Raw genomic sequence first — 17,105 nt, 5'->3', positions numbered from 1 at the left:
TCAGCGTTGGAGTTCTACAGGAAATACTGGATCTGTGTTTAGTTCAACCCTGCTGGAACCAGCATGGACCGACTCCAACCCTCTACTGACCTCAGAGTCTCCAGTCTCCAGTCAGGACTCTCCAGTCCAGCAGACAGCAGCTTCACATCTGAATCCGTCAGGTTGTTGTTACTCAGGTCCAGTTCTCTCAGACTGGAGGGGTTTGACTTCAGAGCTGAGGCCAGAGAAGAACAGCTGATCTCTGACAAGCTGCAGTTCATCAACCTGAATAAAGAATAAAAGATGAAGATCAGAATCCGTTCATAATCCATCAGATGTGTTGAGGTTTAAATGTGTAGCTCAACATGACGATGTCCTCATCAATGAGCTTTTCTCTTTGTCATTGTGTTCTTGTGGATCATCATCATGTCAGCCTTCTACAGACATCATCACATGTCAGCACAACATTCATAACCTGTTGAAGTCCACATAGATGAAGACCATGCTGCTGCTCTCAGTCTGGAGCTACAGGATCAGGGCCTTATTGATTAGAGGGGTTCTGTCACAGCTCAGGAGGTCCAGCTATAGAAAACGTCCTCATTAAAGGTCAGATCATCTCAATAAAGTCACTTGTTCTATGATTTAGTCCCAAATGTATCAAAGTAGCCAACAGCTGAATCAACGTTTGGACGTAACCAATAACTTTCTGTCATCAAATAAAGAACGTTGAATTGAATAATATCTCAATAATATTCATCATCAGTTTTCAAATTCAACTAGATGAAATATGAATATATTCTCTATTAATAAATAAAAGTTATTCTCTCAATTCAAGTAAAATAATGGACACATTTAAGAATAAATTATATAACAGAAAGCTTTTGAAAAATGTTCATGTAAAAATCAACAATTTAATTTAATACAAATGTCCTGCAGATTTAAATCCAGTTCATTCAGGGTGAAGTGACGTCGACCAAGAAATGCAAGATATTATATTCTTCACATCTTATTTTATATATTATACCTATTTATTATACTTGTGTATTATACTTATTATACCAGACTGACCTCAGAACCTCCAGTCTACAGTGAGGACTCTCCAGTCCAGCAGACAGCAGCCTCAGTCCTGAATCCTGCAGGTCGTAGTGACTCAGGTCCAGTTCTCTCAGACTGGACGGGTTGGATTTCAGAGCTGAGATCACGACTTCAAAGTGAGTCTCTGAGAGATAACAGTAAGAAAGTCTGTCAAGATAAAATATGGTATAAATTATGAAAGAGGAGACTTCATATGACTTCCTGTGTTGATGAACATTAGCTCTTCACATCATGATCAGCTGATCTGATCTCACTGTGTTTCACATGAAACCAGAACTCTCCTTCCTGCAGTGCATCTGTTGTTGAGGTTTCCATCTCAAATGTGAGTCACAGCTCACCCAAACCTTCCTACCTATCCACTTCCTTCAAGAACCAACTCATTCATTGACTCATCAAAGTGACAATGAACCAGATAGCTAGAAACATAGTAAAAGTGAGGTGGTGCTGTACTGCAGGTGAACTCTGACACATCTCACACCTCTACCTCCAGCAGGAGAGCAGGAAGTGAGGCTTTTGATCTTCTTTTCTTTTGAAGTCCTTGGAGAGGATTTATTCACTTTATCATCATCTTTATTTAATTCTGTGAACCAAACCGCTGGATGATATTAGACCTGTACGTGATTAAATATTAATATAATGAGATATTTAGACAACTGCACAACGTTTTGTCGTTGTTCAACCCAATTAACCAACCAATGAGGTTAAGTCATTTTCAACATATTCAGAAATAATTCATCAGATACATATTGTTGTGTAATTGATGCTCACTTGTGCCACAATATTAATCATAAGAATAATAATTATATTATTAATCATAATAATGCTTTATCTACATTTGTAGATAAACTACTACCCACACTCAAAGTATTTCCCCGGTGGTGCAGTGCTACTCTCAAACTGAATCCTCTACTTCCTGATGTGGAGCTGATGTCCAAACAGAAGACTAATATTATTAATATATAATAATAATAATAATAATATAATAATAATATATATATATATTTTTTTTTTATTTTGGAAATGACCTCCATGAAGTGACTCCAGTAACACAATCAGGGAGCGTTTTTCTGGGGTAGATTTAGTGATTAAAGGGTGAATAGATGATGAATGGTGGAGAAATAGAGGAAGAATTGTATGAATATAGATTATAACAATCATTATAAATGAATATAATAACTGTTCATTGAGTTGACAGTAAAACAACCGACTGAAACATCAACATGTTTTCACTCCAGCTTTTGAAACAAGAACATCTGAGACTAAATGCGACTGACTTATAACTTTGTATCAAACAACTGGAACACTATTTTAAGAATATTGTTATTTTTATAGTTTCTTTATTTGAAGAACTAAACGACTGATCTACACTGATTCATGAAGTTAATCACATCTGGACTCACCGAAACTTTCTGCAGTTCCTCACAGCTGGAAGCAGTCTCCGTCGTCCCTCCAATGATGTGTTGTACTTGTTCAAGTCCAACTCATCCAGAACCTCCTCTGACATCTGCAGCATGTAGCACAGAGCTGAGCACTGGATCTCTGAGAGTTCCTTCTCTGATCTGTTCTCTGACTTCAAGAACTGCTGGATCTCCTGATGGACTGAGCGGTCCTTCATCTCCATCAGACAGTGGAAGATGTTGATGCTTCTGTCAGGAGAGATCTTCTCACTGTTCATCTCCTTCAGGTTGTTGATGGCTCTCTGGATGGCTACTGGACGGTTGTCTGTCTGACCCAGCAGGCCTCCTAAGAGTCTCTGGTTGGACTCCAGAGAGAGGCCATGAAGGAAGCGGACAAACAGGTCCAGGTGGCCATTTCTACTTTGGAGGGATTTCTTCATGGCTCTCCTAAGGAAGTCATCCAGAGATGAATCAGTGTCTCTTTGACCATGAAGACTGCTGTTGTCATCATCACTATCGTCCTCACTATCCAGGTCTGAATCAGTGCAGTCTTCTCTCATGAAGTCCTTCAGTACCTCTGTCTTCTTGTGTGTGAAACAGTGGAACATGTACACGGCAGCCAGGAACTCTTGAACACTCAGATGAACAAAGCAGTAGACGGTTTTCTGGAAGATCACACTCTCTCTTCTGAAGATCTCTGTACAGACTCCTGAGAACACAGAGGCCTCTGTGACATCAAGACCACACTGCTCCAGGTCTTCTTGGTAGAACATGATGCTTCCTTTCTCCAGATGTTCAAATGCCAGCCTCCCCAGCTTCAGAAGAACTTCCCCGTCAGCCTCCATCAGCTCCTGAAGACTCGTTTCATGTCCCTCATGGTACTTCCGCTTCTTCCTCTTGGTCTGGACCAGCAGGAAGTGTGAGTACATGTCAGTCAGGGTCTTGGGCAGCTCTCCTCTCTGGTCTGTGGTCCACATGTGGTCCAGAACTGTAGCAGTGATCCAGCAGAAGACTGGGATTAGACACATGATGTGGAGGCTCCTGGAGGTCTTGATGTGTGAGATGATTCTGCTGGACTGCTCTTCATCACTGAACCTCCTCCTGAAGTACTCGTCCTTCTGGGGGTCGGTGAAGCCTCGCACTTCTGTCAGCCTGTCAACACGAGTAGGAGGGATCTGATTGGCTGCTGCAGGTCTGGAAGTTATCCAGACGAGTGCCGAGGGAAGCAGGTTCCCCTGGATGAGGTTCGTCAGCAGCACGTTGACCGATGCCTTCTGTGTGACATCACACACAACCTTGTTCTTCATCTTGAAGTCCAAAGCAAGTCTGCTTTCATCCAGACCATCAAGGATGAACAGAAGCTTCCAGACAGAGAGCTGCTCTGCTGGGACCTTCTGTATTGTTGGATGGAACACATGGAGCAGCTTGAGAAGACTGAACCGCTCATCTCTTATCAAGTTCAGCTCCCTGAAGGAAAGCATAACCACCAGACCCATGTCCTGGTTTTCCAAACCCTCGGCCCAGTCCAGAGTGAACTTCTGCACCGAGAAGGTTTTTCCAACGCCAGCGACGCCGTTGGTCAGAACCACTCTGATGCGTCTCTGCTGGTCAGCTGAGGCTTTAAAGATGTCGTGGCACTTGATGGGAGTGTCATGGAGGGTCTTCTTCTTAGAGGCTGACTCCAGCTGCCTCACCTCATGTTGGGTATTAACCTCTTCACTCTGTCCCTCTGTGATGTAGAGCTCAGTGTAGATCCTGTTGAGGAGGGTTCCACTTCCTTTTTCACCACTTCCTTCAGTCACACGTTCACATCTCTCCTTCAGACTGATCTTGTGTTCATCTAAAACCTCCTGCAGACCAGGATCTACTGAACCAGAGGAACAAGAGAGAACATAAAGAAGTAAAGTTAGAACGTCGTAACACTTCCTGAAGTCAGACATAACTTCAAAGTGATGTTTACATTTATTGTTCATAGTTTGTCTGACTAACGGGAAGCAAAGCAGGAGTTTGAGCACAACGATCTTCCTCTCTGACTGTGTGTTCATGTTTGATTGACAGATGAGTCTCAGCTGCTCGTCTGCAGCTCTTCATCTGAACAGCTGACTGTGGCTGTTGCTTCCTCCCTGTGATACTTTAAACTGATCCAATCAAACACTTGTGTTCAGGTCCTCTTGTGGAGACTTGTTTTTAATTGAGCAGCTTCAAAATAAAAGCCTTCTGCTGGTAGAAAACTCTTATTTGACGCAGAAGCAGCAGGAAATGTTGACACTTCATCAGTGTAAATATTAAATTATGAAATGATTATATTATCAAACATGAATTATCACTGTTATCGATTGGCTTTAAATCTCAAAGCAACTTATTGAAACGCGTTTAGCTCCCCAGACATTTTTCTCAAAAATTCGGAATGGTTTGCATCCCCATACTAAATACAGAATATCTCCTCAACCATGAATAATTTCAAAAGGTATAATATACAGAAAACAGTTATGAGATCAGTTAAGAGGTTCATATAGCAGTATATTTTTTACTGGTTTATTGATTGATGATAGAACACAGGAAAGAAAAAAAGAAAAAACTTCCTAAAAAAAGATTTTCCAGGATGTATTTCCTCTTTTTGATTACGCAAATCATCACTTTTTTTCTACTATAAAATATCACTATGTTTTCACAGTATCTGTGCAAATATTTACTTTGATTAAGTGAAGTCAAATATTTGTAGTAATACATTTAGATTCAGATTTCGTGAACCGTAGGTTTAGGTCAGCGGAGAGCAAAAATGTCCTAACTTTCTTCCTGGACCTTGAACGCCTCTGGTTCCACAACAGAGGTGCTCTGCTCAAGCAGATGCACCAAAATATACCAAGAAAGTATCATTTATCATAAGTAAGTACAATACATACCAAGTATCATTTATCCATAAGTAAGTACAATACATACCAAGTATCATTTATCATAAGTAAGTACAATACATACCAAGTATCATTTATCATAAGTAAGTACAATACATACCAAGTATCATTTATCATAAGTAAGTACAATACATACCAAGTATCATTTATCCATAAGTAAGTACAATACATACCAAGTATCATTTATCATAAGTAAGTACAATACATACCAAGTATAATTTATCCATAAGTAAGTACAATACATACCAAGTATCATTCATCATAAGTAAGTACAATACATACCAAGCAAGTATTGTTTATCCATAAGTAAGTCATATTTCAGTGTTTTGACTGGAATGTGGTTGATATCTTACTGAGGCTTTGTCTGACAGTGGTTTTGATTCCGTAGTTCATAAGCTTTCCAGAAAGGTGCACCAATCATGTGTGGCATCAAGCTAGGGATATAAACATTGATATTTTCATGCCCGCACTGATTCAATCACTCTGGTTCTATCACAACCTGAGACAACATGTTTCTTTGTAAATAAATGACCCTGTAAACTGTCTCTCTTCAGTGCATCCTGAGGCCGACTCATAGCGACTCTGTGATGCTGCCTCTTCTCTGTGAGGGAATCAATGATTTCATAGACAAGTTATGTTTCTTCGATATTCGTTATTTCATCTTAAAAAGACTCAACACCAGGTAGGGTCAAATTTCCCGTCACAACGCTCTCATGCACTCTCACATGTACCAACATGCACTCTCATGCACGCTCACAGGTACCAACATGCACTCTCATGCACGTTCACATGTACCAACATGCACGCTCTCACGCAGGCTCACATGCACTAACATGCACAGTCACATGCACCAACATGCACTCGGGATGGGAATCACCAGAGGTCCCACGATACGATATTATCGCAATGCTTAAGTCACGATACGATATTATCACGATACTGCGATACATTGTGTATTGTGATATATTACAATTTATTACCTTTTTTCCACCGCAAATTGTAACCAAAGGAAAACTTTGTCAACATATTGTAGTTAATAAGATATATGTTTTCACATAATGGCCTAAATGGCCTAAGACCCCTTCTTTTAACTTTTACAGACTGTAGGATCTCTATATATCAACCAAAATGAGATTGACAGCCAACCAGAATCAGTCAAACGCTCGCTACGATTGGCTGATAAAAAAGTAACCCACATGAAGAATCTGACTGAAATGGACCCAGAAATGCTGTTCTGCACATAACAGGAAGTAAGTCGTCAGTTAGCAATGTGGATACGGCGCTTAAACATCGGCGATCGTTTTTCTCCGGCGAAAGTTCAACATATTTCTCTAAAATTGCTCAGAATCTTTTTTTGGTGATTTATGGCTGTTGGGTCATGTTTTTTCTACTTCTGTCTCTTGTTTGTTTGTCTGTGGGAACTCTTTATTCTAGATTCCCTGAGTGTAGAAACACCAACAACGTGTATTAAAATGTGTTTTTCTCTGCAGGTTTAGCATGAATCCATGAGACCTTTTTTCTTCGTGTGTGTTTCCGTTATTGTGTCCCTGTATTAAAACAATAAGTCCTGTTTCAGGACATGAAGACATCAGCAGAGAAATGGACCGTCTTACTTTGTCCAGAGCTGCTCTCACTGGCTGTCTGCAGTCTGGTTCTGGTTCTGGTTCTGGACATCAGCTCCTCCTCAGGAACAGGACTCTTCTTCCTCTTTCTGTGGAGACATTTCTTCATCACTAAAGGAGAGCGCTGATGTGTCCTCTACGGTCTCGGAGTCTCTGAGCAAGTGATGTTAGACTGAGGATGAAGAGGTGGACATGTTGTGACCCTCAGCAGGTCACATGGAGTCTCAGGTTCAAGTCCTCACACTTTCCTTCTTCACGTTTTCTGTCACTTTCTACTGTCAACATCAAATGAAGCATGAATTCATAATTGTTATTAAAACACGAGTGATCACAGCTGATCACTTTGACATCAGTTCTGCTCACGAGTTTTTTCTGGACCTCCAGGATCAATACATGGAGGAGAGGAACTAAACTTAAAGGTCCTCTTACTCAGGATTTAAAGCTTTCAGCTGAAAACTCTGGATCTTTAGTCAGTGAACCTTTGAGCTTCATCTTTCTTCTCCATATTTGACACAAATATTAAAGAACAAAGTCAAACATTAACAGAAGCAAAGAGATCAAAGCTTTTCTACCAACGCTTCTTCGCCACATGTTGCTCAGTGATGAAGTGACTCCAGAAGCCCTGGTGGGTCTGGACCTTCAGGATCACTATATGAAGTGACTCCAGAAGCCCTGGTGGGTCTGAACAGCTGATGGAGTCAATGGGAGGAAACATTCACACATCTGAAGCACATTTTTCCTCATTTAGAACAGAGACCTCAGACTGTGAGCAGACATAAAGGAGTGTTTAGTTGAAGTGTAACTTGTGAAAAAGGTTCTCAGGTGTTTTGCTCCAGATGTAAACTTCAGTAGTTTGAGGCTCTAGAACCAGACAGAGATCCATCTGAGTCTGAACCAGGATCTGCTCTCATAGTTCTGCTTCAGGAAGATAAACCTTTGAGCAGAGGATTTAGTCTTCATCCTCAATGCATCGTCTTCATCAGGTCAGCTGACAGTAAACAGTCTCTTACTTTGTGTCTGAGGGTCCAGGTTCATGACTGAAGAGTGGAGGATGCTCTATGGACCGATCACTCTTCATGGACAGGCAGACGGATCCTGGAGACTGAACTCTGTGAACATCAAGAGGGTTTTATTCAGAACAACAAAGACATTAAAGAAGATCTGAACACACAAACTTCTGGTACTGCAGATATGGAGAAGGCTTTCAAGTATTAGTGCTCTTAGACGACATCACAGCTGTCACTGATACGAAGAGGAAGAGTTTGACTCATGACCAGTTTGGTAAATGTATAATTTAGGTGTTAAAAACATTTAGTATGATTAGAAAAATAAAATATACAGAAAGTCAACAGAAGACTTTGTCAGAGGTGAACATGAGTTCTTACTTTGTGTCTGAGGGTCCAGCTTCATTACTGAAGGTTTCAATAATATTTTTGGAGCGATCACTCTTCATGGACAGACAGCCGGAGACCAGAGACTCTGCTCTGTCCTCTTCTTCCTCCTCTTCCTCCTCTTCCTCATCACCTCTCATCTTCTGATCTGAAGTCAGTCTGAGGGATAAACAGGAACACTGGCTGTGAGGTTTTATTCACCATCCTGACTTTGTGTTGACGGAGGAATCAAACTGACTTTACTTTAGTACGACTAATACATGTTGGACCAACACACACACACACACACACACACACACACACACACACACACACACACACACACACACACACTCTCACCCTGCTTCAGCCTCCATATTCTCTCCTTCTGCTCCGTCGACTCTGAATGGAGTCTGGACTATGACGCAACACTTCAGGCTTCTTTTCCTGTTTTCATCATGCATCTGGATCACATGGTCTCTGTGGCTCCGCCCCTCTTCATTTACAGGAAATCAGCCGAGTTCATAGAAGTGTGAGAAGTGTGTGTGTGTGTGTGTTATGAATATGATGTGTTCATGAGTCTCTCGGCTTCAACAGGTTGAATTAAAATGAGTTTTGGTCAAAATGTTGCTGCTGCCAGTAGCTTCCTGTCCCACTGATACTGAGTTATTACTTATTGAGTTCAATGTGTTACTGACGCCCGTCTGTGTGTGAACTGTTATCATGCTGGACCGAAACTAATCTCAGACTCTGGTCATGTGACGAGTAGATCAGTACTTCATTTACAAATGGGGAATCCATCATTTATAAAGTATGAAAACCCAATAAGCTTATTTATCAAGAATGAAACATTCATAACTGTTTATGAATTGCATACTAATGAGTTACTAATGAGTGTTCATGTTGGAACAATGCTTTATAATTGATAAATTAAGTGTTTATTCATGCTTTACTAATGCTAAATAGTGTGTACTTGTATTATAAAGTGCATGAAAAGAACAAAAGATGCAGCTACACGCACATTTCTACATAAATCTATATTTACAAACACATGAATAATTCAAAACGAGATCTGTAAACTACAAGTAACCTACAGATGCAACAAGAATCAGCTTTTCCTGTTTATTCTTTGAAGACGGCTGAAAACGGTCTGCTTTGACAATTTGTTTGGCTCCGCCCCCTGATGATGACGCTGCTCTAGTCTTTGTTCCAGGAGAGAAGCAGTTCATCTTCAGTGGTAGCCTACCAGTGGTACCAACCTACCAGTGGTAGCCTACCACTGAAGATGGGCTCGCAGGGGGAGACAAAGGTGTGTAGTGGAAAAGAAACAACAACCCTTTAGATTTAGTTTTGAAGACTCAGGTTTTTATAAATACTTAATATTGTACAAATACACGGTACCGTTTGTCTCTGGAAAATAAAATCAGTATGACACCAGAGCGCCCTCTGGAGGCCGACCGGCACATTACAGCAGCGGAGAACCAGACGGCGTCGGTCGACCTCCGAATATAAAACCGTACCAGAACCAGGACCTCTGCGGGGTCTCGGGTCCAGAAGAACTCGGGGTCTCGGCCTTTTGTGTAATCAAACGAGCCAAAATCTGCATTCAAAAAAGGTAACAATACCTATTATAGGTATTAAAAATGATATGTAACATGTTCCAGCTTTTCCTCAGGATGGAACTTTCTGCAGGTTTGAACTCACAAGACAAAAAAAACACAATTATGAAAGAAGTGACCTCAGATTTGAGAAGATTTTTAGCAGATTTTCGTGCCGATAAAAGACAGAAAATAAGCCAGAAGATAAAGATGTGACTTTTAAATCTCTGCTCAACATTTTACTGAAGTGAGCAGATAATGACGGACATTTTATTTTGAAATAACCTTTTAAAAGATGATTTTCAGGTCAAATCTTTAAACTTTTTTTCATGAAAAAAGTACTTTAAACCACAAACTGCTCCTCCAGACTTTAAAATAGACTTCAGATTTCATTTGATGATATTAATCTAAATAAGTGAGAGAATAAAGTATAAATCTCATCTGCTTTTAAGATCAGCTCAATTATTTAAAAAATAAATGTTGAACTAAAGAGACGAAACAAAAACACACTAAAATAATACTTCTCCCAAAAATAAATACACCCGAATCTCATCTGGTTTCTATCTGCGTTTGAGGTCACCCATCGTCATCATCATCATCATCATCATCATGAAAAGATCAGGAGGTCAAAGCTCTTCTTGCTGACATTAGAAATAAAGATTTTTAATAATATTATTTTCACACCATGAATTCTTGACGAGGATAAAAGTTAATTTTTGACGAGGAAATTTTTTAACTGCTCAAAAACACAGCCGAGGAAGTTCATGCGACGTGATGGAAAGCTAACGTTTGACACCAGACTCCATTCAGAAAAACTGATTTAACATCTGTAGTTAGTTTGTGTTGTGAGAGTTTATTGTTTTAAAGGTTAGTTCAAATTCACTAAACTCTCACAACACAAACTAACTACAGATGGAGAAAGAAGTAAAGCAGCAGAGTTATTAAGGGTTAAATTACTGTTTTTATAAATGGAATAAATACCCAGATAATCTCATAATAATGACAAATGAAACCTCTCTTTCTGCATGGACCCCTAAAGACAGATACTCGCTGCGTCTTTGAGGTGAAACTCTCCTCATTTCGTTCCAGCGTGACGTTGAATATTTAAACTTCCGGTCGTCCTGCAGCTCGGCTCCTTTTGCACAATCCCAGTGAAACGAAAACTAAAATAGACTCTTTGCGTTAAAAGCAGCCGGCTCGGCGTAACAGTCTTCTCCGTCCGTTGAGGTTTGGAGGTCAGACGCCGTGACCTCGCCGCGTGGGAAAGTCACGTGACCTCGTGACCCTGATCCCCGAGGACACGAAGCTCCGCTTTGTGTGTCCTGTGTCTCCCGATGGAGATGAAATTCACAAATGTTAAATATTTCAGTTTGTCCCATTATCTCATTTTCCTCTAGTCCAGCAGACACCAGGGCGTGGTGGGGGGGGGGGAGGTGGGGGGTACTTCCTCTAGACCAGCAGACACCAGGGGGGGGGGAGGTGGGGGGTACTTCCTCTAGGCCAGCAGACACCAGGGGGGAGGGGGGTGTGTACTTCCTCTAGGCCAGCAGACACCAGGGCGTGGTCTTCTGGTCACACTCCAGCTTGGTGTTGATGACGGTGCACGGAGCGCCGCTGATGCTCAGCTCCTGTCTGGACTCCACCCGATACTGGAGGTTAGTCAGGCCGCCTTCAGGGTCCACCTTGAACTGCTCCTGCGGGGAGAGATTTCCATTTAGTATTCATTACTGATTACTTTGTCAGAGCTGACGAGTGTTGTGAATCCCTTCATTCACATTAAAACAGCTATTAAAATATTCAGCTCCTCCAGCTATGACCTTTCATATTTCTAACCTTTCACATTTTTTAATTAAAAAATTTAAAAAAATTAAAATTTTAATTAACCTTTAATGAAACAAAAAAAATGTATGGGATCCAATGGAGAAAATCTTTAAATCCGCTTAAACTTCTTAAACTTTAAAAGCTTAAAAGTTCACCATACTGTCAACTATAGACACCATTTCATCTTTAAAATGTTAATAAAACCTCCAACTATTACGGAATGATTCAGCTTTTTGATAACTTTAATACTTTATGAACTGTCACCGTTTTTGTTTTATGCTTTTTTCAAACCTGGCGCAGCTCAGAGGACGTGATGTCATCACTAGAGCACAGAGCAGTGTCAGGATCTTGCGAAAAAAATATTTATATTTTGCCTTTCACTACACAATTTTCACTCTTCAGGTATAATGTATACGTCTTGTCTTTTGTCGTAAACGTAGGTCGATGGAATCCACAGATTCACACATTTGGCTGAAGCCGCCTGTGGGAGGACGTCCACCTCCCTCCTCCATTGAGCCCCATGCTAATGCTGACCAAGGGTTTCTCTCATGAAGCAACGTATATATTGCAACGTATTACGGCAGTAGTCGTCACACCATAAACATTTCTTGCAGTTTTTTGGTTATTATCACTATTTTAATAAGTGTAGAAACCAAATAACCCCGCCTGTCTTAAAAGTGGTGTGTGTGTGTTGTGTGACCGAGATTATTCTGCTGCTCCTCCAACACGAGGAGCTTTGCATTAACTCTCTCTCCTCAGACACAGAACTTCTCAGTCGACTTACGCTCACAGGATCGATTAGTTCACTAAATAAATACGTCATTCAGTATGAAAAAAGCTGAAAAATGACTTGTTTACTAAATAAATCTTCGTCGTCTCAAACTGAAACGAGTGATTGGTCGACCTCACAGGCCTGATTTATGCGATAAAAGAGACGCGGGTCTCACAGGTGAGCTCTACCTGCTTCTGAGAGGCGACCCTCTTCTGGTCCCTCTTCCTCCAGGCCGAGTCGTGGATGTGGAGGAAGGTTTTGTATCCCGTGGTGATGCCACTCGGTCTGAAGAGCTGCGGAGAACCAGAAGCAACAGAGGGAAGTCAAAGACCGGGTCGCACGGGGTCCCGGGGTCCCGGGGTCCCTGAAGAACTGGTGCGTACCTGCAGCTCGGCCTTCCTCAGCCTCCGGTAGAACTCGTCGTCCTCGCGGCCCCAACCCCAGAACCGGTTCGACATGCCGTTGCACTGAGGAACAGAACGGAGAACGTTTCAGTTTCATAATAATAAAAACAAACACACTGTGAGGAGCTGACAGACGAGCCCCTGCTGTCAAACACGGGTGGAACAGCTCCACCTGGTGGACAGTTTGGATCATTACATCAACGTGCTGCGAAACGGCTGTCGGGCTTTTTATTTTTTATCTGCAGGAACTTCAACCACAAACCGCCTTCTTTAAGATAAACGTCATTAAAGACAGAACTTCCTGTATTTGTTCCAAAAGTCCCGACCAAACCTCGACAAAAAAAACAAACAAGAACCAGTTCGATCCAGACTAACATTCATCCGTTTGCAATCTTTTTTTTTGTTTAACCGATAAAACTAAATAAATACATGTTTAATATTTATTGCGATTGAGCCGCAGGGGAAAACGACTCGTCTCTCTGACTTTGTTTTGTTTGAAGCAGAGATGGAAAATGATTCTGCAAAACAGGAACAACGCCTTCAAAGCATCATCATCATCATCATCATCATCATCATCACCATCATGCAGAACCCCGGGGCTGAAGAGGAACCGGAGCTTGAAGCTATATTTAATGACATGAACTAAAAGCAAACATATTGTCAGGTGAAGCGTGTTTAAAAAGTCTGTCTTTCCCGATCAGAACCGCACGTTATATCGATATCGCTGCTTTTCACCCTGGAGATGAAGACGTTTATAAAAGTGCGTCCCTTCGCAGGAGAAGACAACGACATGTTCTCATATTACTAAATACAAGAACTAAGATAAAATCAATATAACAAAAAATGATCCAACATCGTAAAAAGGCCAAAATGAGCCCAGTTCAGCGACAGCAGTTGAACATCATCGCTGCGTGACCTCTGACCTCACGCCGCTCTAAGAGCAGCAGGAGGCGGGGCTCCGTACCGCGCCGTAGTGCTTCTTGGTGAGCAGCAGGATCCCGCCCACGTAGGTCTTGTAGTGGTACAGCGGGTGCAGCTCGGGCGAGGCCACGTGGAACGGGCCCTCCACGGGGAACCCGTAGTCCAGCGCCTCGTTCAGCGGCAGCAGGTCCACGTCGTGCATCGCCAGGTAGTCCGTGTCGTTGCCGCTCTCCAGGAAGCCCACGTTGATCAGAGACGCCCGGTTGAACCTGCGAGCGACGACGAGGATCAATACGGGAGGAGAGAGACGCTATGTCATACGTAGTGATGTCATACGGAGTGATGTCATACGTAGTGATGTCATACGCAGTGATGTCATACGTAGTGATGTCATACGTAGTGATGTCATACGTAGTGATGTCATACGCAGTGATGTCATACGCAGTGATGTCATACGCAGTGATGTCATACGTAGTGATGTCATACGCAGTGATGTCATACGCAGTGATGTCATACGTAGTGATGTCATACGCAGTGATGTCATACGCAGTGATGTCATACGCAGTGATGTCATACGTAGTGATGTCATACGTAGTGATGTCATACGTAGTGATGTCATACGTTGTGATTCAACACATGATGAGGCGGTTCAATGAGATCATTGATCCGCCAATCCTTAACCCTAATCATTAACCCTAACCTCTGAGCTGAGAAAAGAGTTTTACAACTCAAGAAAGAATATTTGTTTACATACAAGAATAATAAAGAAATGTGGATTCCTTTCTTTATGAATTGTCTTTTTTTCCTCACAATTTAAATCAAAAAGTATTGATAAGAGTATTAAAGTATTGATCCAACAGATTATTGGCTTTTGCTTGACACTTAAAAAGATATAAATAGTAATAATTAAAATATTATTTTTTCTTTTTCAGAAAAAATATCAAAGTAAATAAAGTTTTTTCATTGTGTTTTTTTTTGTTTTTGCTTCTGTAATAAAGAGTTTCTTATTTTCTGTCACATTTTTATTATTAAACTGATCGCTTAGCATTTTAATTTATATCAAAATATAATATAATGTTTATGAATGTCGCGATTATTAAAGATGAAGAGTTTCGTGTTAAAGACTAATTGACGCATTCAGGATGTGAAGTTGCTCTTTGAACAGAACGAAGCGGTGAACAGGTGAGCAGAGGCTCCGCCCCCTCCTCACCTGTAGTGATCCATCTGGTTGATGATGACGATCCTGTGGCGGATCTTCTTCTTGTTGAGGAACGTGTGCATGAAGGGAACGAACACCAGCAGCTCGTCGAAGCGCTCCCTGAAGGGCACGATGAGGGCCAGCTTGTGAGGACCCCAGGACGGGTCGTCCGCTGCAGGCGCCTGGGCGGCGGCGGGGGGGCAGGGCGGCTGCTGCTGCTGCTGCTGCTGCTGCTGCTGCTGCTGCTGCTGCTGCTGCCGGCGGTCTCCGTGCACGCTGGTCGACAGGTCACCGGAACAGCCGAGCTGCAGCCACAGCAGAGACACGAGCAGCAGCACCAAGCAGAGGCCGAACAGCTTGTAGATCGTACATTTACCAGACAGGAACCTGGGAACACGGGAGAGAGGCGGAGCTTCAGTCAGGGGGAAAACAACAACAACAACAACAACAACAACAACAACAACAACAAACATGCAGCAGTCAGGGGGGAAACAACAAGAAGTAATCATCGAAAAGGTCTGGACTTTAAGAAAAGAAAAAAGAGATTAAAAAAAGAAAAAGACACAAAAAAAAGATTTAAAAAAAGAGATACAAATTAATACGAAAAAAGAGAAGAGATACAAAAATAAAAGATCAAAGATCATTCAAAAGAGACAAAACAAGAGAAATAAGATTTTAAAAAATGAGAGAAGAGATTATAAAATTAAGTGAAAATAGTTTTTTTTTTAAAAGAGATTTAAAAAAGAAAGAGAGAGAGATCAAATAACTAATGTCAGAGGTACATATAGTACTTTTTACTGTACTACATGTCAGAGGTACATATTGTACTTTTTACTGTACTACGTCTCAGAGGTTGTTGTACTTTGTACTGATGACGGCCATATCCTCACAGTAACTTTAGGTAAACAAAGTATTTACTTATTCAAGAAAAAGTACAGAAGCAAAATAAATAGTAAAAGTACTCACTGTGAAGGATACCATATTCACAAGTTAAGTACATTTAGCAGAGTCATACTTCAGCTGAAGGGAGACGTTAGTGGAACACATTCACAGGGTTTTAGTAGTACTTTTACTTCCCTCCTCTGGTGCTTTTATTGTGAAACTACAGAGAGAACATGGCGACAGAGTAAACAACAACAACGTAAAACAAAAGCATCCTCCTCACCTCCGCTCCTCTTTGAAGTAGAGGACCGGCTTCCTCCTCGACGAGTGCATCATCTTCACGACTCTCAGCTGCTCCACGACCAGAAACACCGCAGCTACAGTCTCATGTCCTCGTCTCCTCTGTCCTGCGTCCTAGCTCCTCACCGCCTCTGCGGCCTGTCTACATGTTCAGTGATATTATAATAATAATAATAATCCATATTCTAACCGGTTCGTCCGGTCACTGCCGCCGCGGGCTGCCCGTTAAAACTGTCCACGTAGCGGTTCTCACACACGGAGGAAAAAAAGAGCTGCGACTGGATTGCTGTGCGACGGCTTTCGGAGTCCGAGTGGAAACAGTTCCGGGTGTTACCGAGGAAAGGTTCCGACTTCTGAGTTCCGATAAAACAAGTAAAATATGGTTTCACGTGTTATTAATACTTAATACTATTATGCTTTCTAATAATGTCGAAGATCAGTAAGTCATTCCTTATTCTAGTTATAGTCCTTTTTTTTTTATTATTTCATATTTCTTCCACCAATGGTTTATACACACATATATATATATATATTACTATAGTATATACTATAGTGTATACTATATATATTACTATAGTATATACTATATACTATATATATATATATATATATATATATATATGTATATATATATATATATATATATATATAGTTTGTTTTAAATATATATATGAGACAAGATAATCCTGTATTAGTCTCGCAGCAGGGAAATCCTTTTTCCCCAGCTCAAAATAAGTATTATAAGGAAGAAAATAAAAAATAAAAGCGGTAAAGAAGCCACAATAACTGAAACAGTATATATACAGACAGAATTACTATTATTGCATATATATA

General features: G+C 41.1%; 2 protein-coding genes across 2 annotated transcripts; both read right to left on the bottom strand.

Annotated features, from left to right (window-relative positions):
• Window positions 1-38: 38 nt before the first annotated feature.
• LOC306745717 (NLR family CARD domain-containing protein 3-like) lies at window positions 39-8,839 on the bottom strand (the record flags this gene model as incomplete). The annotated part of the gene is given in 9 exon segments (XM_079228555.1): window positions 39-264; window positions 1,048-1,221; window positions 2,475-4,335; window positions 6,943-6,955; window positions 6,959-7,116; window positions 7,582-7,694; window positions 8,016-8,114; window positions 8,391-8,555; window positions 8,736-8,839. Coding segments are annotated over 9 exon segments (2,913 nt in total).
• A 2,662-nt stretch (window positions 8,840-11,501) lies between these two features.
• b4galt7 (xylosylprotein beta 1,4-galactosyltransferase, polypeptide 7 (galactosyltransferase I)) lies at window positions 11,502-16,393 on the bottom strand. Its single transcript, XM_079228543.1, has 6 exons — window positions 16,255-16,393; window positions 15,102-15,476; window positions 13,935-14,160; window positions 12,950-13,033; window positions 12,755-12,859; window positions 11,502-11,667 (listed from the first exon to the last, which is right to left on the bottom strand). Exons 1-6 carry the CDS (start codon window positions 16,305-16,307, stop codon window positions 11,512-11,514), a joined length of 999 nt encoding a protein of 332 aa, XP_079084669.1. The 5' UTR covers window positions 16,308-16,393; the 3' UTR covers window positions 11,502-11,511.
• Window positions 16,394-17,105: the final 712 nt, after the last annotated feature.

The sequence above is a fragment of the Taurulus bubalis genome (assembly GCF_910589615.1).
Source record: "Taurulus bubalis genome assembly, chromosome: 13".
NCBI lineage: Eukaryota > Metazoa > Chordata > Actinopteri > Perciformes > Cottidae > Taurulus > Taurulus bubalis.
Note: the sequence above shows the minus strand (reverse complement) of the source record. Positions and strands in the feature narration are given on the sequence as shown.